The 24,928-nt window shown below is 38.8% G+C and overlaps 1 protein-coding gene across 1 annotated transcript; it reads left to right on the forward strand.

The window, feature by feature from the left end:
• Window positions 1–15,371: 15,371 nt before the first annotated feature.
• LOC109965056 (carbohydrate sulfotransferase 1) lies at window positions 15,372–21,455 on the forward strand. Its single transcript, XM_020608790.1, has 2 exons — window positions 15,372–15,679; window positions 17,298–21,455. The coding sequence occupies exon 2, from the start codon at window positions 17,344–17,346 to the stop codon at window positions 18,628–18,630; it is 1,287 nt and encodes a 428-aa protein (XP_020464446.1). The 5' UTR covers window positions 15,372–15,679; window positions 17,298–17,343; the 3' UTR covers window positions 18,631–21,455.
• Window positions 21,456–24,928: the final 3,473 nt, after the last annotated feature.

Raw genomic sequence — 24,928 nt, forward strand, 5'->3', positions numbered from 1 at the left:
GACCCCGTTTGGGACTGAGCGGTATAGAAAATGAGAGATGAGAGATGTTTCTAAATAAATAGACGCAGAATTAATATGGTCAGTAACTATGACAAAATTGGACAGTTACCAGACTGGTAACCACTGAAAACAAGAACTACAGTATTATGAAATGTATTATATTTTTCACCAGACTAAAGCCTAAATAATAACAACAGACAAATGGATATTAACTAATTATATTTGCAGACTAATTAAGTTGTAGACCAGATGTGGTGACATTTTTAGTCACATTAAAATCATCTACTTGTAGATGTTTTGTGTAAACTGCCCTGAAGGTACAGCGTAGTATGCACAAAAGAGCAAATACTGAGAAAAGATTTAGAGACACTGTGTGTGTCTGTGTTTGTGTGTGCATGTGTGTGTGGGTGTTGACAATACTTCAGGAGTGCAGTGGAGATATTCCAAAGTCGCTTAGAAAAGCTGAGGCAGGATTTTTACTGACATATACTGAAAAGCAAGTATAACTCTGCCAGAAGGAAGACACAACAGCAAAACAGCCTACTAGATGTTCATTATGAAGTCAGCTATGCTAATTAGCACCCTGTTTATTTATAGTTTTATCTGTTCAACCACTAGAGATCCAGACAAGAATTTGTTCACCCGTGGCAAGCAAACATGACTGACATATATTGCTTTTTAGCCATGGAACACATCTCGACACAGCTACATTACTGTATACTGCCTGCACAAACAAAATGCCATGCAGGATCTCAGGGGATTTGCACTTGTAGAAAACCAGCAAGCCACATGTGCTGGAAGAAAAAAGAAAAAGAAAAGGTTTTGAGTATTTACCACACTCTAGCAAGTCCAAAAACAGTTGCCTTCTTTCATTAAACCATCCAAAACATGAATAGATAAACATATAGTCGTATGTATGTGTCTACAGCCAGAACTTATTAATATTGATAGAGAAAGTGCAATGTTTCACTGTAAGGTGTAAAGTTCCTTTATCCAGTATTGTGTTAGACTGACAGATGTTTTTGTTATTGTAACAGAAACACCTCTGTATGTAATTCAGCGCACTTCGACAGCACGCCAAACTACATCTTCCCAAATGATCATGTACAAGTATGCATCATCCTTGTGAAAGGATGATTCAGTGCAGGGTTGTTGTATTAAATGCTTTAGCTAGGTGTACCCAATAAACTGACAACTGACTGGTATAGGGCTCATTCAATAATATAATTATGTTTCTGCAGAGATGTGTTCATTGTAAATAAGAGTTAATTTTACCTGAATCACTGGTTGATTTTAGGGCAGTCACATATTATATGTTAAATGCCTGCTCATCATCCTCATCCCACAATTAAAACACTGCTGTATCATCAAACAGTCCCTGGTAGGCTAGTGGTTAAGGCGCAGCGCTCTCGCCACTGTGACCCGTGATCAAAGCAGGGTTGTGTCAGGAAAGGCATCCGGCGCAAAACACGTGCCAAATGTCAACATGTGAGTCATCAGTGTGACGATTCGCTGTGGCGACCCCTAAACGGGAAAAGCCGAAAGTGACTTTCCTTCTGTATCATCAAACAGCACAAACTGAACAGAGGAATAGTGTCAAGACCACATTTGTGTGGGTTTTGTCCAAATGCTTTACATTATTTCCACATTTCCAGCTTAGGTGAACGGTAGAGGCTTTACCTGTGTATGTGGAAGTAATATGAATGACTCTCACCTGTTCAGAATTTTTCCTTTTAGGGAAAATGTTGCAAACAGTTATAAAAAAAAACTAATGTTCACATTCATGACTAAAGCAAGAGCTGCTCCTTCCTCCCTTGACTTTATTAAGGACACACTCTCAGGCACTACATCTTATGCTTTAATAGGCATAGTCTCACTCCTGTCCTCTAGGTCTCTGTAAAAGACAAATGGCAAACAAGGATAAATTATGTTCACACCATTAACAACAACTCAGTGACCAGAACAGAAGATATGCTGTATGTATGCATGTACAGTATGATGAATGTATTCACACGGACTGCATGCCTGTTCACATGCTATCTTATCTTGTTTTCCTCTCTTCTTGTGGGTGTGGTCCACCACCAGTAACTATAGTCTCAAAAATTACCATATAGTTAAATCAATTCTGTAACATCATGTCATCAAGAACCGGTGTTCGTTTTCACAGAGTTTTGGAAATTTTACTAAACTTTGGTGTTTCAAGTCTGTTGTAAAGGAATCATTGAAATTTATAGTAGTAAGTATGGAAACCTTTGAAAATGTGTTCCACCTAGGTGCTAGGTTGAGCCCAGTCACTCTGTTTGCTAGTATAAGGTACTGATATGACAATGCTCAGATTCTGACCATCTAGAACCAAATCAGACTTACGCCCTCATCTGTGGATCATGACATGTGATGAACGGTGTTAATTTTGACACATGAATTGTATTTAGTTTTAATGTTTTGATGAAAATGTATAGTAGGTTTTGTCAAATGTTAGTCTTTTGATTTTTGTTAGTGTAGTTTTCATTTTTTATACTGCATTTTTGATATTTATACAGTGTATTTTCTTCATTTTTGTTGTGTACAATTACCATGGTTACACATGTCGTAGTCTATCCTGAGTTGTGTGTAAAACTGTTGATTTATTCACACAGTGTCCCTCTGCTCTACAGGACTCAGTCACATTTGTACTAAAATCCTCTTCAATGGGTTCAGCTTGAGAGGTGACACTACAGTAAATGATCAGATAACATTAAAACAGTGAGAGCTCTGCAGCAAACATTTAGAGAATGAGTTATGGTTGACTACCCATATTAATCCTGGAAGTGACTAATAGCAACACAAAAGATATTCGACTGAAAGGAATGTTAACGTTACATACATCCACAGCGGTTTGTGTTAAATGATCCTACTGTCTCATATGGCGTGCTGCTGCATTTTCCTGGCATGTCCCAGCTGTTTTGCATAATTCTCTGGATTGTAGATGAATTAGATTAATAAACTTGTTTTTCCCAAGAAGTGTTAACGCCAGAGACAGAGGCAGATTGTTACTATTTGTAAGACAATGGCTTATCAACAGTAATGAAACACATCAAGAGGCTAATTCATCTCCTGAACATGAGATATTTTGGATGGTGGAGGAAACTGTTTTACTGACCAGCACCTACAGTTTGTGATTACTTCATGTCCATTCATCTGTCTTTTGCATTATTGTTTACTTCTTATTTGTTGATGAAACATGTAAAACAGAGTTCTCATTATCGGATGTTACTTTTTTTTTTGTTTTATTTTGCTTTCATCCTAAAAAACAGATTGTCAACGAATATATTTTGCTATGGTTTTCTTTGACAGAATTAACACAGGTGATGAACAACAATTTTAAAATTGATAATATGAAAAGGCAAACTTGTTATTAATGGTTTAATGCATTTATCAATTTCTGCATTTTTCTTAAAGTTTGGATTATGGAACAGTTTATTAACTCCAAACCCAGGGGAAGCTCTTTCCACAATTTCTTTTGAGCCAACTCACATTCAACCATTGTTTTCTCTATAGAACTACATCATCTTTATAACATGGAGAGGGGTGAAGCCTAAGTTTGTGTTTCTTATGAAATATCTGTGTAAATCAGTTGTTAAAAACAAAGGGGGAAAAAGCCCTGCCTCCATGTGACCTTTACCTGTCCTGGTAAAGCAGCACCCGAAGCTCTTTTTAATAAACATCATATAACATAAGCTTTCACACATCAATATGCATGTAATATATTAAAATATTTTCCCCAACTTTTTCTCACTGAGCAGGCATCCAAACACAGCTTGCTTTTATTACTGTCTACCCTAAACACCCTAAATATCTCTTTTCTGTCTGAAATACCTCCTTTCAGGTCAATGCAATTGTCTCCAATGAGGCATGAAAGATGCTACAGCAGCACTGAAGACCCCGCTCCAAGAGGAAAAGAAAACATAGAGCCATTATAGGCTGTGTCTTGTTGAGGGGTGCTTTTTGCACATGTAAATGATATACTCTGAGCAGCCACCCCAGATCATCCTCATATTATGCTGCTGCCGCTGAGCTGAATGGATTTCTCAAAGGAAGGAGGGGTTAAGAACAGCAAAATGGGGTGGGGGTGTAGATGTGAGGGCTGGAAGCTTTACAGAGGGAGGTTGTTGGGTGAAAGGGGATCTTGCTCTGGGCAAGGACTGGGTAAAAGCCATCTGCATCTTGGTTTTATGTCTCTCTATAGTCCCTCCCTCCTCTTAACTCCCCCTCCTTATATCCCACTCCCTTTCACCCTTTCAGCTTTTTAATAAAATGTTTTTGGGGCCTGGGCTGTCACATGAACAGAGAGTAAACGGGTGGCAGCTATCAGACACACAAATCAGCCTCCTCAGTAGTGGCTGCAGGTCTGACCATACTCTGCTTAGACTCTTATTCATTCCATCCCACAGATAGCTCACAGCCAATCTAGTCAACATCATGCGATGTTTTTATGAACTGGTTGTGTGTGAGTTTCTGTTTGCATGTGGAGCAAAAGTAAACCAATTTTGCTGTGCAAAAAGCAATCCTCGATTGCCTGAGTCCTGATGCTTGGCTTTATTCCTCCAGACTAAATTAGCTGGATGCTGCAGTTAATGTTGACAAGCTTGCAATGGCATGATGACCAATATAAAAGTTACAGTAGATTATTATTTTTTCCTTTGGGACTTTAGGAGGAAGAAATTTAGAAAGTAATTTTTTTTTATTCAAAATGGCTTTTTAAAAAATGATAGACTGGCTAAAACAAATAATTTTTAACAAGTAAAACTAACAGGCACATAAATTGAGTAATTATAGTTCTGTTATTTATTTCAGAACTTATGATATATTAAACATTATGTAGACAAGTTGACTCATTGTATGACCATCCATAAATGAAAAGGAATGTCTTATGGCATAATCTGGGTCAGGTAGTCGTCAGCACAAAACATTTTTAACAGCAATGGATGTCAGTTGAACAGAAGCAAAAAAAAACAAAAAAAACAAACATCTAAAACAGCAGGAGTTGTATGATTTCCATTTGCCATATTTCATCTGCAACTACAGTTTTTATAGAACTAAAGATTCACCACAGGATGTCTTTTTTCTTTATTTTATTTTTTGGGCAGCTAGAAAAAGCTAGAAAAAGAAAACTTAAACAGAGGCTTATAATGGCTCACTGAATGAGTGAATGAAGCACAGAATTTAGGCAGAGTGCAGTAGTCATGTTTATATTGACTGATTGATATCAGTTGTTTGCAGTAGGCTTTACAATGACTCTTATTCAGAGGTGCAGCAAGTAACTCGCTGAGACTTACTGTATCACTGTTACTTTACTGATTACACACATTCCAGCACCATTTGCTCCTGCAGCTTCCTTCACGACCCTAACCTCGACCTGTTGCATTGCTGGTTTATATAGGATTTATGTTAATGTGTGTTTATGTAGGGGGATTAGGTCTATCAGTAGAATCCTTGCCAATGGTTGGAATTTTTGTGTGCCTCCTAAATCCGCAGAGCCTTTTCATATTTAACTGTATAACCATTCACAATAATGTTCAACTTCTTGACATAAATATCTCTGACAGAAGTGGCTGTTATTTAAAAATCCACTTCATTCAGTATCAAAGGTTCACCTCAGTTTGACTTGTGTTTTCCTTTCTCTATATAGTTTAAAATGTGTTGCCATCATCTCTGTGTGTCATCCAGGCAGAATATGTAGCCTTTTTGTTGTTGTTGTTGTTGTTGTTGCTGCTGTTGTCTTTTATTTACCACAGGGATTGCAGTATGGGTTATAAGGAATGTTCTTTGTCATGCTCTTTTCTGATTTGGTACAGAAACATGCAAGAATTCTTCCAGGATTTTATGTGGCATAATGTCCTCTCTTGAAGTATGAAAGTCACACACTAGACCCCATTCATGACAGTCTGATTTTCACAGCTGTCAATATAATTAAACAGGCTCTGTAGTCTGCAACCATCAAAGGTGTGCACAGAATAAAATAAACCAGACTACAGAGATGTATCTTATATTTTACTTTTATTATATTATATTATATATTATATTATATTTTCTTACTAAAATGTACAGGATGATAAATGCAACAGGAGCAATCACGTCGACTGTTTACCGTGTAAGTGTGTTGCTCTCCCTCATTTCTGGAGGAACCCAGTGTTGCAATTGTTTTGAAAAACAGGACTTCAGCTGTAGACTATAACAGGCTTTGTACTGTATGTGCTTTGGAGACATATACAATATATAGTATAAACAAAGTGGTTATAGCTGTTATCAGGGTTCTTGATGAAATAAAACACTGCTTTATTTGAGCTCTAGGGAGCAAAATATGCGTAACAAATTACATTCGCTGTGATTGTGACATGTAGTATTACTGTATAATTCAGCTTCCCATAGATGTAATGGCTGGAATTAGTGCTGACAAAATTTTATATATACTATATGTGTGCTTTATCAGGAGACTTACAAAACCAGTAATGATGTGTCATAGTGCCCTTACAAACCAACTTAGTTCTTAAGCCCTTATTTGTTAGAATGGCTGATCAAATTAGAGAAATGAGACTATTTTGAGGGGGAAAATGTAAAATCTTATCACTGCCATCCCAGCTTTTATGCGTGCTGTTTCATGTTCCAGATGAGGTGCTTGGCCTGTTTCTCATTTCATTTGCAGAGAGTCAAAACAGTGCAAAAAAAAGCATCTCTGTCACAATAATGCTCATCCACCATTTGCAAAACAGGCCTTTCAGGGACCCAGATTTTAGTTCACTGCATTAGGCAGGTCAATACAAGCAGAACCCTTTAATTTCTCTTATCTCCATAATTACACATAATCTCCAAGTCTGTCAGTATATAAGATAAAAAATAACAGGGTTTGATGAGTACCCTGCAGGGACAGAATGATCTAACTGGAAGGCATTTTGTTCTGTTTTAGTTCTTTTTGATACAGTGCAGACCTCTAATCTAGCATCTGTCTCATGTAAATTAACCATCCCATAAGCACATTACATGTCAGTCAGAGGAGCAGAACCATTCATAGAGGTACAGCAGTTCTATGACAGACAGTTAGCTTGTTCTTGCTGCCAGTGACTAAAAATTAAACACTTTAAAGTAATTTCAGAAAAGTTCTAATTGCTTTAATTTGATGTGTCTTTGCCAGCAGTGTGTGTCAGAGGTCTGTTGACATTATTCATCCAAATCCTGTTTTACACTTAAACAAATTTCTTCGCAATTTTGTGAAGTACAGATGGGCAAAATTGAGTCTTTGGTGTGCTCTATTTTTTTTGCTGTAATATTTTGTATATATTGTTTGTTAATGTGTGAAGTGGAGTAGATAGTCCCTAGATATTAGATTGTTGGCCATAGCCTCTCAGTCCTAATCTATTTAGCATCACTCATGCATTTACGCATACATTTATAATTTCATCTCTTCTTATGTTATTTATGTGGGTGGCTGTGGTTTTAGGGGGTACAGTGGTCGTCCCCTACCCGGAAATTTGGCGGTTCAATTTCTGTTCTCCCCAGTCTGCATGTCGAGATGTCCTCGGGCAAGACATTGAACCCCAAGTTGCTCTTGATGATCAGAGCAGCATTTTACAGGGACAGTAAAACGCTGCCATCGGTGTGTGTGTGTGTGTGTGTGTGTGTGTGAGTTGGTGCCACAGGTGTATAAATTGCTGTTATTTTTATGATGGTCTCCATACTATCATTTCAATATTGCCTGAAAATGTATATGACCTACATTTCTCATACAGTATAAAGCAATCATATCATTTTGTTGCTGTATTTGAGCTGACTAGGCTTGATTTGATATGAAACAGTATAAATACTAGCCATTGATGATCTTTCAGATATTTAGCCTGCCACTGCTTCACCTCTGTACAGATATCCTTGAAAGAATCTTCACATCCCAGCTTTTGTGCCACTTAATTAATATTTCACATATTAAATCAGCTCATACTGTAGAGCAGAACTATCATAGATTGCCTACAGTCTGAGAACTATATGTAATGTACTGTATGCTGACTGTATTTAGCTTCTCTGACTGATAAAAGTCACAATCAACTGCACATTTATTCTGTAAACGCAATAAGCCTTCATAGTGCAAATAGCAGCTATTATAATCACAGTCGCTGTAATTATATACAAAATGATATGGTTCTGTAAATGTAAAATGTCAGCTCTAAGATCAGGTGAGAGGCAAACATTTCCCTTCATGTCCTGAGCTCCAAAGATCGCAGCCACCTCCATCCTGTGAGAATATTGATGGCGACAGGGTGTTATATCAGAGCAAGTTGGGATCAAGTTGAACAGAAAACTAACCAGCATGCATTTACCATGCTTCACAGCTTATCAAAGCCAATTGTCTCATAAGAGAAGAATTGTAAGCATACTTTATTTTGCTTACTGTGATTTAGATAATCACATGAAAGAGGCTGAAACTGACTTCCAAATGTGCTGCAGTGTCAAAATGACTCAAGATTTTTATTGCAGCTGAGTGTGATTTATATGTGATTGTGTGTATGTTTCAAATGTCATATTGGTATTTGTGCCAAGTCTATGAAGTCATTTATCAAATCTGGGACCCCATACATATGGATGCATGGAAAGGCGGGATATATGGTGTCTATTTGATTAAACCTTTGGCAAAAGAACTAGTACAGCAGAACGACAGTTGAAGCTCTGTGGGTTTACACTGCATAAAGCTCGTCCAGAGGGACCAATGTCTAGTTGGAATTTCAAGCAGTCTAGAGCATGTATACTGTAACAGTTGCTGCTGGAGAAGTGATGAGATGGGAACTTTTTCAGGTCCCTTACATATTCAGTGTAGGGGATCCAGATTGGGGACTTCTTGTTTGTGGTGAATACCAAACAGTAGCCCAAAACCTGTTCTCTTCAACAGAATAAAGAAGCATGACAGACTCTGGCAACTGGCAGGGTGCCAGAGTCTGTCATCTACCGAGCCGAAGTATAGTTGGGGAATGGGAAACGAATGTAATTGCAAAGTAGGCACTCAGCGCTTTCATTTAAAACAACCAAACAAAAAACACCCTTGTCCTTGCACACACAACAATTAGAGCACTTTGTCCTTGTTTCCTAAACATACAGTAATTGCATCTTCCAAATCACACAACAGCCATGTAGTTTGATGAAAATGTAATTGGAAACTACAATTACAGATATTAAAATAAAACACATTTTAATTAACTCTAAAGCAGCATGGGGCAGCACTGTATTGAATGACCAAAATAAGACCAAAAGTAATCGACATTACCAATTACTCAAGCAGCCATTTCTCTGTAGAGGCCATTTGTTTCTAAGATCCTAATAGCAAAACTTCAGTATGTACAATTTAAACTAACCATGCTCTGAGAACAAAATACATTACATTTCCAGACTTGAGCATATAAATTCAGAATTCACAGTGAGTGTACTTTAAATGCAGTGAGGTGAGAGCACCTGAGAAGATATAAAAGGGTGCAGGTGAACATGTACTGTACTGCACAGAGACAGAGTAGTGAGAGGTCACAGGAAAACAATGTGTGCTTACACGGTGGAGATGTGAACAGGAATTGATTGTCGAGTTTGACTCATCACCTCTTCGACACCCCACAAAGCTGCAGTGGTCACAGTCAGGTAAGGCTAAAAATCTCAATGCTTCTTTTACAGAAAGCAGTTACAGTAAAATTTTAATGTACTTTGGATGATTTGGGGAAATTTTAATTAGAATAAGTACAGGGGCATCAGAGGGCTTAACACCATCAGACACAGACCACTCTGAAGCATTTATAACTTGGATAACTAGCAGTGCTAGAACCACCAGGGCTCGTTGTATACCTAAAACCGCCAAAATGGGTCAAATTTACCCATGTACCTAAATATTGTCTTGATAATGCTAAAAATGTATTCTGTCACTGTATTAAGGCATCGTAATCACAAATGAATGTCTAGGATCATGAAATGGGTGTTTAATCATCAGATGTGCTCTGTTCCTGTTGTTTTATCATCTAGCCAATTTTAAGCAGACTACCCTACTACCCTGCTGCTTTTCATGGTCGCCAATAGCCTATACATCACCTTAAGGGGACATTAGAACTAAAGATATACATTTGGGTTGTAATATAATAAAATTACATTTATCATATAATGAGAACTGAATAGACAATAGTAAGCAGTAAAAATAACAATAAACAGCAGCTGCACTTATGATGATTTCTTGTCACAGCAAATTTGACGTCTGCTATGACAAAGCTTATTGTAATTATGGGGCTGTAAGCCTCCAGCCTTCCTCACCTACAGCTAGCGTTGGTTTATCGCTTGTTAATGAGTGTGCCAGTTTTCCCACAGCCACAGAGAGGAAGTCTTGTCCTCATGGATGACAGCCCTCACAGCTAGGCAGAAAACCTGGATTCCAGGTTCAATCATTCAGCACATTCAGTCGAGCTGCAATCCTAAACTTCAGCCCCAGATTGCCTGCACATTCTACCCTCAGTCCTGGCCATCCTGTGCACTCAAACCCTCATTCCAGTCCCTGACTGCCAGTGCACCCAGCAAAAGCCACAATCCTCCAATCAGCCTGAGCTTCAATTACAGTTTGCCAGCCAACCTGAACTCCTGCACCTGAGAACTGGAGTTCCAGCATGCTCATCCGTTAATTGGCCATGGGCCTGGTAGCTCCTCCCTTACTTCTATGCACGATTCAGCTTCAGAGAGGAGATGCCACCCTTGCACATGGCAACCTCTGCACACCTGTTTCTGTCAGTGGATCAGATGGTTCCACTGACGCCACACCAGTTTTGTTTCTGGGTTGGCTGTCTCCACACCTGTTCCTGACCCTGTTCCTGAGTTGATCTCCTCGACAGATGCAATGCCAGCTGTCCAGTCTGCTGCCCAATTTGCTGCTCAGCCTGCTCCAGAGTCGGCCTCCCTGGCTGACACCATGCCTGTTGTTCAGCCTGCTCCAGAGTTGATGTGAAAGTAAACTCAGTTATATGTTTATAATGTATCATTTATTCATATGTAAATTGTTTATTAATAATCTTTTGTATATATTCACCACAGGAACCAGCAGAATGGAAAGTGCCACTGCTTCTTCCTATTTCTGAACTGGTCACCAGTGCAACACTATTTAAAGAGACTGTACATCCTCACCCAGCTCTTACCAGTCATACTCCTGCTTCAGCTGGCTGTTAGTTTTTATTTATTTATTTATTGTACTTATCACTGCCATTAGTGTTGTGGTTATGGGAATTCTTACAGTACCTGCAATCTTCTACATTCTGGTTACACTGGTGTTCTGGTTAAAAGTATATTTAATCCTCTGTACTGCTCCTGTTAAGGGTTGTCTGCTTATCTGCAGTGCTGTGGCAAGTGTTCATGCACCTGTGTCATTGTATTTACTTCAGCATTACATTGCCATGCACACCAGAGTCAGTCATCTTGCCTGTGTTAGGTTACCAGTTATTATACTTAACATTGTTATTCTCTATACTTTTCTCTATAGTTTTCCTTTTACCTGCTTGTGTCTCAGTGGCCATCTTATCTGTACACCTATAGTTACTTTTATCAGTAAACCACTATTCATCTTTCACCACAACCTCCTTATCTGTGGTCTGCATCTGGGTCTCCCAAGTTTAGAATCATTACAGCAAGATGCACTTTACTGTATTAGGAGGGACAACATGAGAGAGATAATTAGCGGTTTGCAACAGCCAAGAATGCTAATTTCCATAGATTATGTACAGCTCAATTAACAACTGTGTTCCCTTGAGAATAGCTGTCCGAGAAAATCATTTCAGTACTATGCGGTGAAAGCCTTGTATATCCAAAATGTAAAGGAAGACTTTGAAGGAGGAAGGAAAGCATGTCCTCACAACATATAGCAAGGTATTCTCTAAATTCTCCCACTCTGGGGACAACCAAACCAGGTAGTTTTCCTATTGCAATTATTACAACACTTTCCTTTCTTTCTTACAAGTAAACGACTAGTAAAAGCCATATACTGTAAAATAGGGGGAGCAGGTGTGCTTATCATATGTATCAGATAACATTAACAGAGTCAACTGACAGAGTGAAGTGAACGTCAACATAATAAACATCCTTCTTTCTAGCTTGTCTGCCACATGCATTTTATTCTGCTGGTTTAAAATGTGTTTTTAGAAGGTAGAGATTTTTGATCCAGTAGAAGAATATGTGATAAAATGTCTGTTAAAACACATACTGTATATTTGTAAAATGTGCAGTTCATAATATCTCTCCTTACATTTGCTTCTTTTTGGTGCATTGAGAAGTCACTACGGTTACAGCAAATACAGCAAATACTATAAAGAATATTCTAATAGAAAATGGTTGAAGTAACACAGGTTTTTCATACTTTAAGGTGCTCTGTGTTCTGCCTCCTCCTATTTTGTAAATAAGAACAAGACAATCCCTTGAGACCCTTGTGTGCACAGTGTTCCAAGGTATGAATGAAAAATGCCACATACAAAACCATGGTTTCTGTTGCCATGTGTGTATTGGCATAAAGATGATAGTGAAAAGAACAAAACCAACACCTCCCCCAACATTATTTAGCTTGGCATCTTATGAATCTACTACACATTCTTTTACACCATGCTGAAGAAAAATAACCTTACATAATAATGTGCTGAAAGGCTATCTCACAGCAGCAGATGTCCAGCTTCAGTGAGGGAGTGTGTCCCTGGACAAGACATCTACAAGCTGGGTTCACTGACATCAGTGCTCTTGGAATAACTATAGAATCAGAGCTATGTACAGTTGCTGCTGCTTGGCTGGCCTCACTGTGGCCTGTGCTGCAAGTAGATCCAGGCACCCTTTCAACTGCAAAGTTAAGACAATTCTTCCCAGGGCATCCAGGCCAGGGCAAATAAATGTAGAGAAATGTAAAAAAAAAAAGACCAGCTAGGGTAGATGATTGATTTTGACAGTGTACTGTATGTGATCTCTACTAGTGATCTCTACTTTATGTACATATGTTAACAGGGGAATAATCTGTGACACCATCAGAGGTGGTGATAACCATGCAGTACAGTGCCATACTTCTGTACTTTTCTGAGTTATTCATTTTGTTCTATTGTATATTTCAACTCTACTACACTTTAGAGTGAAATATTTTGCTCTTTACTTTGCTACACTTATTGGAGAGATAAGGTTTTACATACAAGACAGTGTAATCCTAAAAATGTGATACTGGTAAAGTAAAACTGACAGTGTATCAGCTGAAACATTAAAATGCTGATTACATGTTAATGCACCCATAATATTAAATAACTTAAGCAGATTTGCAGCTGCTAATTTTGTTTCTTAGCATCAATCTTTGCATATATTTCATGCTTATTTAAAACCCTTGATTTTACTTACAGTGGCACAATGATGAGGTGGTCAGCGCTGTTGCTTCACAGCAAGAAGGTTCTGGGTTCAAGTCTGGGCCAACCCATTGCCTTTTCTGTGCAGAGCTTGCATGTTCTCCCTGTGCCTGTATGGATTCTCTCCAGCTTCCTCCCACAGTCCAAAGACATGCAGTTTAGGTTGACTGGCGACTCTAAATTGCCCGTAGGAATGTGTGTGATTGTCTGTCTCTAAGTGCCAACCCTGTGATAGATTGGTGACCAGTCCAGGGTGTACCCAGTGTCGGCTGGGATAGGCTCCAGTGTCACTTGCCACCCAACTCATGGTGTGAGTTATTAATCAAATATCACTGAATTAAAATGTAATAATTTAGTCAATAAAAAATATGTCACCAGACAGTAGAGACGATGAGGATGTGGTGGAACTATTAGGAAAATGCACTGTAGCTTGCTGTAGTCCCCACTACATGATGCCTCTTACTGTTTAATAACACAGAGTTACACATACAGTATTTCCTGATCACCGGCAAGGGCCACACATATTATAAAATACCATAAGTTAAAAAGTAATGTATCAGCATGGATAAACAGTCATATGTATAAACACTGCAGGATAAAGTTGATAAAAAGTTGTTGTCTGGTGGTCATCTGCTGCTCTAAATCAAAATAGGAGAAAGAGTTGCATCAACTGTATTCTGTGATGTATATAACTGACTTTTTTATGTCAAACAATTAAGACATTTTGAAAAAAAATAGTTTTTCAAAAAAAAAGTATTTCAATTGCTAAATTCCACTACAAAGTTAACCAAAACAGCAGGGGTGGATCTAGAAAATTTTGGATGGGGTGGCCAATTTGGGGCACCAACTCAGAGACAGGGTAGTACATTTGAAATATATGTTAAAATTAAATTAAACCCTTAGTTTTATGGAAAAATAAACCATACATTATTAAAAATATATTTGTTTACTTTTTTGTAAAAGATGCACGTTTTCTTTAGATAACTTTAGATGCACTCCTTATTTTCTCCTGGAGAAACAAGTGCAAGCATCATGCTGCATGCATGGTGTAAAATAAAATTCATTTGATGAATAAAGCACCAGGAAAATGTTAGTTACATTTAAGGCAAAAAATTGTCATTGTTTTTCAATTTTCATTGTTCATACTGACAAACATCACATTTTGACTCTGGCAGGGGCGTCACCAGAGGTGGCCAATCAGATTCTAGCCACCCCTGGCCAACACCTGCAAAACACCAATGCAAAACAAGAGTGAGCGGGCTCTTCAGGGGGTAGCAGATGGACATCAGTGTAGGAAAAAAAATACAATGCAAAAGATTAAAGAAGTACAGGAGAACAGTACAACTGCCCACTGCATAATATCAAACACTGCACTATCATGTTAAGGAATACAGTAGTAAATGTAAAAAGAGTAAAGTTAAAAGCCATGATAAAGAAAATAAAAGTAGGGTTTGACCTTATGGGCCCCTTCAGAGGATCCTTGGTGAATTGTTGAGTGTGGGGCTTAGCTACACACACAAGTCGTGCAGAGCCTGAGGTGGTAATGCTGATGTGATGAGTTCAGTCAGCGTCAGAAGAAAACCTTTGTGTCACAAAATGCCTCAAACAGGCACATCTAGCAATTTCCTAAGTAAAATCAGACGGGTACAGATACCATGTACAGAAAGATAAGTAAGCTAAAATAACCTGAGGTGAGTTCTGTATCCAGTTCATTCATAAAGAAAAGAAAAATCAAAATGTAGTAGTTTCATAAAAAAAAAACTATCAAATATTTGCAGGCAATTCAAAATGAAAAATGCTGATGGAGTCACTGAACTGGCAGCCACACTGACTGGGTGAAAAGAGCTGATTTGCTCAGACTGAGGATGATGATGTGCGTTTGTGTATGTGTGTGAGTGAGAGAGGGAGGAGGGGAGAGGCAGAGAGAGGAGCAGGTGGAAAGAGGGAGGGGTTAGGGTGGTCCAGACAGTCAGTCCTTGTGTACCTCGCACTCTCTCAGCCTCTGCGCATCATTTAAGCGAAACAGCTCTCACTGGTCAGTCTCACTGCCCGGCTGCTTAATAATAACACAACAGCTCCACGTTACTCCGCCACTTTTTCCCCGTTTTTGATTCTGTGCCTGAAACCAACCGTTCAACTTAAACCAACTCGCACCATCGTATGGAAAATCCAGGTTTATTCTGCTCTACGCGAGAAGAAGCGCATGGATGATAGCGTTCGAGGACTAAACCGGCGTGATTCATGGCCGCATAGCGCATCATGAGAATACTACAACTACCAACAAGGTATAACAAAAACAAGTGTGTATCTACTTCATAATATTACTGTGCCGTGGTAAATCTGAGGTTGTGTACATGCGTTTTTTGAATAGATTTTTTTAACATTTGCGGGTGGGATGCATTCATTTGTGTTCTGCTGTCTTATCACAGCTTTAGTGAGGATGTCTGCATCGCGGAAAATCTTTGTCAGGAAGCCTAAACGCTGCAATAGAGCTTTTTTTATTCAGAATATCTGAGCAGGAGCATTGCTGCTCCTTATAAGCACAAGTCGTGTTTATTGCTATCTGTGGCCCTAGAAATCAGTGTTTTTGTATTGTCACAGTATAAAGCAAACCATCAAAACACTCAGCTCCTTGACATAAACAGAAGGCTGTAGTCTCTATAAGGGCGGTAGTGGAGGTGGTGGTGGGGGGTGGTTTTTTTTTAAATCTGCTTTTATGACACAATTCTGGGATTTTATGGAGTCAAAAAAATAGTCTGATGCGTCATTTCTATTTTGGATCTTACAATTCTTATGCGTGGCTTGTGAAGATCATCAGAGCTCCCTGTATAAATTATACCACAGTATTATTTTTAAAAAGCAACTCTTGAATGAGACAGAGTTGTTATATGATCATCCAGGTCTTCACGTGGAACATCATTTCCCCTTGACATGACATTGGCATTGAAGCTCAAAACTACTGTTTACCTTTATGCACTTTCTAAGATTTTTTTTCTCAAACAAGTGCAATACAGCCCATTTATCAGCAGGCCAAAAAAAAGTCGTCGGATTAGATGCAGACAAGCTGGGAGTAGACAGGGCAAGGGTGAATGTATGGGGTGTTCTGCAGTGTAGTATTTGGGTGAACTACTCTGTGTCCATAGTCACTGATGATTTTAAAGTTTTGGTGCATTTTGAACTTGTACAGATGCTATACCCAGAAGTATTTTTATATCACAGGTATAAATAAAAAGGTGTTGCCATAGTTTAGATTCTGTATACAGCCTGTTTTGTGCTTCCACTTCACAGTGGTCAGGGTTTCCAGACTGCTCTTGGCAGTCAATGTCAGTTAATTGGATAGCAACCAAAAGTTAAGAGCTCAGAACTCTCCTCTTTATTTGTTTTAATTTTTAAAACTTGAGTTGTTGCAGTGGAAGGAGAAACAGGAGACAAATGATCAACTCGCAGGATTTTGTGTCATGGCTACAGCAATCCTATTACGAAGTGCTGCTTGTGTTTTGTTTTTTTTAGACTCAATATACAATTAATCTTCAAACTTGCCTTCAACATATTGTAAGTACCAAAGTAAATAAAAATATAGGCATTTGGACCTAGAATCACAAGTTTAAAAAAGTCCTCATAATGCATATATTCAATCCAGTGATAACTCACCCTCAATTCTAAAATCAGTTGCAATACATGCTTTCCCACCATCAATTGATATATTCAAATGAGATTTTTATTATGAAGTTCTTCTTTCTCCCTGTACTGTGTCATTATAGTATTAAATATGTAATTACAATTGCCATTTTAAAACAATAAGAAATCTACAGTACCCTGTAGTATTTTGTTTGGGTACAATAAATCAAATAACAAATAAAACAATTTCTAATAATAAAAAGATGAAACGTTCTTTGTTCACAGGGAGGACCTGGCATGGACCGCTGTGTCTAAATGAAGTGGTTCAGCCATGCAGTGTTCCTGGAAGGCAGTGATTCTGCTGGCCTTGGCCTCCATTGCCATCCAGTACACAGCCATCCGAACACTCACTTCCAAGCCCTTTCAGTTGTGCCCGTTGCCCAGCCCCCAGAACTGTGGTCTTGGGGGCCAAGAAACAGAATCTCCCTTTGAGCGGGGAGCAGCAGGCAGTGGTGGCTGTGATGACTACCCTTACTTTTCCATCAATACCACACGTAAAACACACATCCTTGTCCTAGCCACCACCCGTAGTGGTTCTTCCTTTGTTGGCCAGCTGCTCAACCAGAACCAGGATGTATTCTACCTGTTTGAGCCTCTTTATCATGTACAGACCACACTGATTCCACGTCTATCACATAGCCGCAATGCTGCAGATCGGCGTGTGATGCTGGGTGCCAGTCGAGACCTCCTACGTAGCTTGTACGATTGTGATCTTTATTTTCTGGAGAGCTATATCAAACCGACCCCCACGAACCACACCACAGATAAACTGTTTCGTCGTGGTGCCAGCCGAGCATTGTGCCAGCAACCTGTATGTGATGCCTTTGGTTCAGCTGATATTAATGTGGAAGAGGGGGACTGTGTTAAGAAATGCGCAGCTCTAAACATGACCTTAGCAACAGAGGCATGCCGTGAGAAGCGGCACATGGCAATCAAAATTGTTCGGGTGCCTGAGATTGGAGATCTACGTGCTTTGGTGGAAGACCCCCGACTGAATATTAAAGTGATTCAACTCGTCAGAGACCCACGTGGTATTTTGTCATCACGGATTGAGACATTCAGGGATACATATCGGCTGTGGCGTATTTGGAGGGCCACAGGGAGAAGGCCATATAATCTAGACTTGAGTCAGCTTACGGTTGTCTGTGAAGACTTTCTCAGTTCAGTTTCAACTGGTCTCAGCCATCCCCCCTGGCTGAAAGGGAAATACATGTTGGTTCGATATGAGGATCTAGCTAGAAACCCACTTCAAAAGACAAAAGAGATCTATGACTATCTGGGGCTGCCTATGGATAAAAATGTGGAAGACTGGATACATGCAAACACTCGGGGCAGCAATGAGCCCTCAGCAAAACACAAGTTTGGTACAGTGAGGGATTCAGCCGCTAATGCAGAGAGTTGGCGTTTGAAACTGTCTTATGACATGGTAGAATACACACAGACCATGTGTCAAAAAGTACTTCACCAGCTGGGATACAAGGCTGCAAAATCAGCAGAAGAACTGAAAAATATGTCTCTCTCACTGGTACAAGACAAAACTTTTGTACCTTTTTTGTAACAAAAGTGGTTCTCTAATGGCTATTTTTGATATATTTATAATTGTTGCCTTATAATTTTCTTAGTTTGTTGCTTTTGTTTCTGTCATCTTGTTTCTTCAAATTTGCACTAAACTTTAAAGATTTTGAATGCATCAAGAGAGCTGTGGATGATTCCCAAATGTTATAGAACAGCACACTTTAAACACAAAGTAATCAACCAAGCTAGCTTAAAAATTTCTCATTATTTAGTTTTTCCATCCATAGAACCAAGACAAGGCACGGTCTTTGTGAATTTTCTGTATGCAAGCTGTTGTTTCAACATAAGAAAAATGAAAAATATTGCCCTTCAAAAACATTGAATGGGGGTTGGGTTGGGTTTGGTAAGGCAGATGTGCTTTACACCTGTGATGACAAATTTGGACTGTACAAGACCTACTGTGCAATAAAATAGTGAAATGTCTCAGTCGGTACTATGGTATTTGTAGCAATGTGGCAAGAGAAGAGATGCTACTTGCAAAAGATAATTACAGGCAATTAATAGGCTCTCAAGTTAAAGGGACAGAATCCCGCTGGGGGTCATGAGTGTATCACCAGAGGATTTTCAACCATCTGTGATAGACAAATGCACACTAATGAGAGATAATGCTGAAATCTACATGTTTAGAGACTATATCACATTATGTACAATGCTAGACAATGAATAATTCTGACAAAGTATAGTTGACTATTTTAATTATTTATTTATTTTTAGAAGCAGTTTATTCTAAATCAGCTATAGTGTTAAATTTACAAAGTCTTTAAGTAAAAGTGTTTGTCATTGTCATCTGTTGATAACTCATCTGTTAAATGGCAGAAGGATCTCCCTGTTTTTAGGTCAACAGACAAACAGGGAAGCGTGTGACAATAGAACAAAAATAGTGCATGCATTCTCTCAAGTATAATAATGTGGCTCTTTTGACAGTTCATGGTGGATCTGTGTTTATCTTCCACATGAAAGATTCATAATTGAGGAAGATATGACTTTGTAGAACAGGTTACACCGCAGATTCACATTTTTCCCGACTATGCTGGAAGCTTATACTGTACAACTCATATAGATCCAATTTAAAGAGCAATACAGTAATGACTGTACAAATCTGGAACAAATCCTCTTATCATCATAGCAGCAGTTGACATGCTGTTTCAACAAAGCATTGTTAAATGGTATAGGTCACGACTGTAATGCAGTACACCACGGTCATGTAAAGTAGTGTTTCTTTTTTGTCCTGCTCCAAACACAGTGAGCAGTTGCAAAAGCATTGAACAAAATGTTATTGCTTTTTTTATTATTTTTGAACCAAAACAGGCTTTTTTTTTCTAACTCAAGCAAAAAATAAAATTGGAGCAACTGCTGTAAAATTACCTATGTTATAAAGATATTGATGCACTATTGGACCATTATTGGTAGAAAAAATAAAGTTCCCCCAACTGGGACACACAGTAGTATTCCCACAGTTGGTTTATATTTGATGGCATATTAACTGGCTTATGTAGTGGCTCATTTGGAAAATTGTCTTCTCAGTTAGTGTGCGGAATACAATGATCATTTCATGCTGTGCCTTGTATTTCCAGACCTCTCTCTATTCCTGTAGCACCTTAAATTGAATGTCATTTTGCATTATGTGGCACAGAAACTGTCAAGGATGTGTTCATACAGATCTGCACCTATAAAATGCAGAGTAAACACATTTCAGAGTGACATTAGTAGACGATGAATTCGTTATGATCATCAAGACTCATATGCCTCAGATGTTCATATGCCACCGAAACAACGCAGCACCACACTTACAGTAATTATTATTGTTGCTGTTTTGCTACAAAATTGTCAAAGGAATAAACATATAATTAAACGTTACTAAATTATTTAATGCAAAATAAAAGAGAATTCTGTAGTTTATCCTTCATTATGCTATGAAAGTGTAGAGGTTTTAATTTTCATCCACTAAAAGTGTAACAGTACTGTAACTGTGATACATGAGCAAGTACACCCTAAGTAAAGATCAAAGTAGTGTCAGTCTCATAGAGTGTAAACAGTTTTCATTTTTTTCTTTGCCTTTTTTATCTCCAAAACTGCAGTTGAATAACATGGTGCAAAGACATCCATGCAATGACCACTTGCTTACCCATGAGATATAAACCCTTTGAATGGAGCATCACACACTCGGACTCATCAGTATTGGTGACCGGATGTCCATTGGGATGCAGAGCACAAACCTTTGATCCTTCTCTGTGCTGGGGCTCTCGCTTTCTCTCTCTGCCTCTCCCTTTTTTTCTCCATCATCCACCTCTTTCTTTCTTTCAGAGATCTCGGGGGATTGTCCCTTTGCTTCAGCGCTTACTCTGTTTTTCACTTTACCTCTGAATCTTCTGGATGTACTTGGCATACTTTGAAAAATGCTGTAAAGCTGTGTGTGAGTTCTTTTAACAGATAAGGACTAGTTTGACATTTTGAGAAATATGCTTATTTGCTTTCTGTTGGAGAGTTGATACCACTGTCGAGTCTGCATGTTAAAAAATAATCCACTGGTTGGCTTAACTCAGCACAAAGACTGGGAAGAAAACAGCCAGACTGAGTCTTTCTAATGGTAATAAAATCTTTATAAAGCTTTCTGATGTACATTTTACCTGTAAGGCATTGATTCTGTAGCAAAACTTCAGTATAGAGAATGTGAAGTTGTCATCATGCTGGGTTGAATTTTGGGTAAATTATCCATGTTTGAAGGATCATGCTCATTATCTATCATAATATATACACTACATAAGCTTATACGTTGATTTAAAGAACGAAATACTATAGCATAGATCTACACACAGTAGTGGATGCTTCAACTATTTTGGGTAAATTATCCATGTTTGAAGGATCATGCTCATTATCATCATAATATATCATTATCTATCATAATATATACACTACATAAGCTTATACGTTGATTTAAAGAACGAAATACTATAGCATAGATCTACACACAGTAGTGGATGCTTCAACTAGGTCCAAACATCCACTTTAGTGTCCAGTTTGAACACAGACCAGACAGAAATTGATTCATCTGCAGTGTTTGTGTTATCTGCCGACAGCTACTAGATAGCTGAGTTCAGAGGGCAGAGTCATTTTTCAGTCTGTCGCTGATCGGCAGGATCTCTAGGTCTGCTTCGAGTTAGCTACAGTCAGCTAAGGTTATCCGTTGTGAACTACCACTGGCAGTAAAGTGAGATCTAAATGATTTAAGCAACTTTTTATCCAAACAAAACAAAATGTATGCAAGTAAATACAGCACATACCTTTAAAAATGGCGACCCAGTCCCAACATTGGCCACAGCCAGACATACCTTCATATTCTCTATAAAAAAACTAGTTCACTATGAGGTTATCTGCCAGGCTATTGGCTAGCTTCCCCCATGCTTCCAGTCTATGTGCTGTGTAAGTTAATAGGCTTTATATTTTATGTACAAACATGAGTCATATTGGTCATATTGTATAACACTGTGCCACAAAGCAAATAAGTGTATTTCTTTGTCTTTTTAACAAAAAATCAAAAGGGCTAAGGACAAGGTGTTGTGCAACAGTCAGTCTTTAGCTTGTCCATAGCAGTGGATCTCTTTATATGGACTTTAATTGATTCAAAAATGCATCAGCCAAACCTTATTTAAATTTAATATTGCTGGACATTTTGTCAATATTCATGCAGTTGAATAATATTCTAGCTGAACATACACCCTTTGAACTGAAGCTTTCAATTAAACTCAACTTGTCTCTATGTTTCTAATGCTGAACTCTGACAGTTTGACAGTCATGGAGTACTTCCTCCAAAAACCTGATCCCGGCTGACAGTTAACAGCCTGCTTCCCATGTGTTGGTCTGTCTCTGGGCTCTTGCTGAGCCCCTCGTGTTGTTTATTGTGTCCCAGGGCTGAGCATATGGTTTATAAGCCCCAGGAAGAAAGTACAGCAAATCCCTCACTCCCCATTTCTCCCTCTCACTTATTATTCATATCCCCTCATAATGTGACCTTAATAATCTGACCCTTGTGACTGTATGATGGAGCAGAAAGACTTTTGTGTCTACTGTTTACTGAAATGAGCTGACAGAACATGTCCCGGTAGCTAAAACTACTCATTAAAGAGCAAAGGCTGCTGAAAGAGAATATTCTTAAAGAGTGTGCAGCAGTAAAGTGATCATTCTAACAAAAGACTGAGATGAAAATCTGCTGCAACTACTTCAGATGTTCCGCTTCTATCTGATTGAGTGTATGTGAATGTGTGAGTGTGTAACCGTCTCCTTTCTGCTGTAGGATATAGCCTCATTATGATGTGAATAGCTCACTGAATTGAACAAATCGTGTGAATTATGGCTGTTGAACAAGCGTTGTGTTTGCTGTGGTGAACAGGGAATATGTTATACAACCGTGTCCTGACGGGCATGTGTCGTCTTTGGCCCTTCAACATGTCACCTCTGTGTATGAACTGTGATGGCATTCAACTCTGCATCTGAGCAGCCTGGATGATTCAGTCAGTTGTTGCTCAGGTGACCGCTGATGTTATTTCAAGCACAAAGGTGTGAATGAGACTTGAGTAGTGCAATCAAAACTATTCTTGTGAAAATCATGAAATCGTTTTGTTCAACTTTTATGCACAGGCTGTCCAAGTTGATATTTGATTGCTAGTAAAATGGCATTGGGGGGTGGGTGAACTGGGCTTTGCCAGAAGCGTTATGAGCAGCTTAATTGAAGCTGTCAGCAGGTCAGTGTAAGAAAGGCAACCAGGTCATTATATAGTTAGGGAGCCATGAGAGGTTTAATGGACAGAGCATCTTTGAGATGATTTAATTTTTTTTAATTAAATATCCTATATAATATGCAAACTGGAATAATTATCCCTCTGGGCAATAAAACTTTGTGGCAGGTTTGAATACAAATCCCAACCTTAAGTTATATTTGTACTACTCATTCCAACACACACACACACACAGTTGCCATCTGTCAAAATTGTCAAAACAGTTCTAAGGATGAAATTAATATGAAACTTACAAGCTCATTATATGATCACTGAATAAATTACGTTTCATATAAGCAATTTTTCATATATTACGGTTTAACATATTGAAACATAAAATCTTACAACATGTATAAATGTGTTTTTAAGTGAGAAGAGGAAAACTGTAAATGACAGTGTCTCTCTTCAATGCTAGGAGCGACAGCTGCAACTGGCATGCATAGGTACACTCTCTCTCTTTCTCTCTCTCTGGCTCTCTCGCCCTCACACACTCATGCATACACACATTCACACTGAGGAGCCATTGATGAGTAATTCTGTGGAAATAGGAGTATAGGTAAGTGAGAGGGCGTGCGTGTGTGTGTGTGTGTGTGGGTGTGTGTGTGTGTGTGTGAGTACTTATATGTGCATGCAGCATTGGCCGGACTGGTCAGTGCAGCTTACGTCACTGTGGTCAGCTGTGGCTCTCTCGCTTTGCATGCTCAAATTCTGCCTTTAGCTGGCCTGAAAAGCCGCATTGAGACTGGCACACAGGCACAGACGCAAACAAGTATGAGCAGTCATGAGCTAAAAATGAAGCTCTCAGAGCTGTAGGAATAGAGGAAACACTGAAATATCTCAATTTTAACACTGTATGACATTTTGTGATTCACAGACACCACACTTAAATATGTGATGTGGATACATTGTGAAATATTACCAGCACAACATAACAGATACTAAAACTGGGTGGCCTGCTGTGCATATATGCCTGACCAAGAGGGTAAATCCTGATCAAGCTCTCACCTGCCAACCACACTTTTGCTCTCTCAGACATTGAGGCTACAAATCAGAGCTCTAAGGGTGCAGTGATGTGAGTGGTAAATGTAGACAGTGATGTATATCTGAAAAATAATTAAGTACAACATAATAAAGATTTTCCATATCATCTATTTTTGAGCTTTTTTTTTATGTTTTCGAGTCATCTGTCCATCTGTCTGGACCATTCTTGTGAACACGATAAATCACAAACGGCTTCAGGGAATCTCCTCAAATTTGGCACAAGCGTCCACTTGGAATAAAGGATGAACTGATGAGACTTTGGTGGTCAAAGGTCATGGTCAGTGACCTCAAATCTGTCCTATTCCCATGAATTTGACTGGTCAGCAGAGGCATACAATACTGAAGTGGTAATTCTAGTTTTGTCTCATCTTTATATGGGAAAAGACCAAGAGGCTATTTATCATAGAGCCTAGCTGGGATCATCTTTATTGTGGGTATTTGTCTGCAAGCTCATACAGCTTGGCATGT

The sequence above is a fragment of the Monopterus albus genome, unplaced genomic scaffold (assembly GCF_001952655.1).
Source record: "Monopterus albus unplaced genomic scaffold, M_albus_1.0 scaffold95.1, whole genome shotgun sequence".
Classification (NCBI taxonomy): domain Eukaryota; kingdom Metazoa; phylum Chordata; class Actinopteri; order Synbranchiformes; family Synbranchidae; genus Monopterus; species Monopterus albus.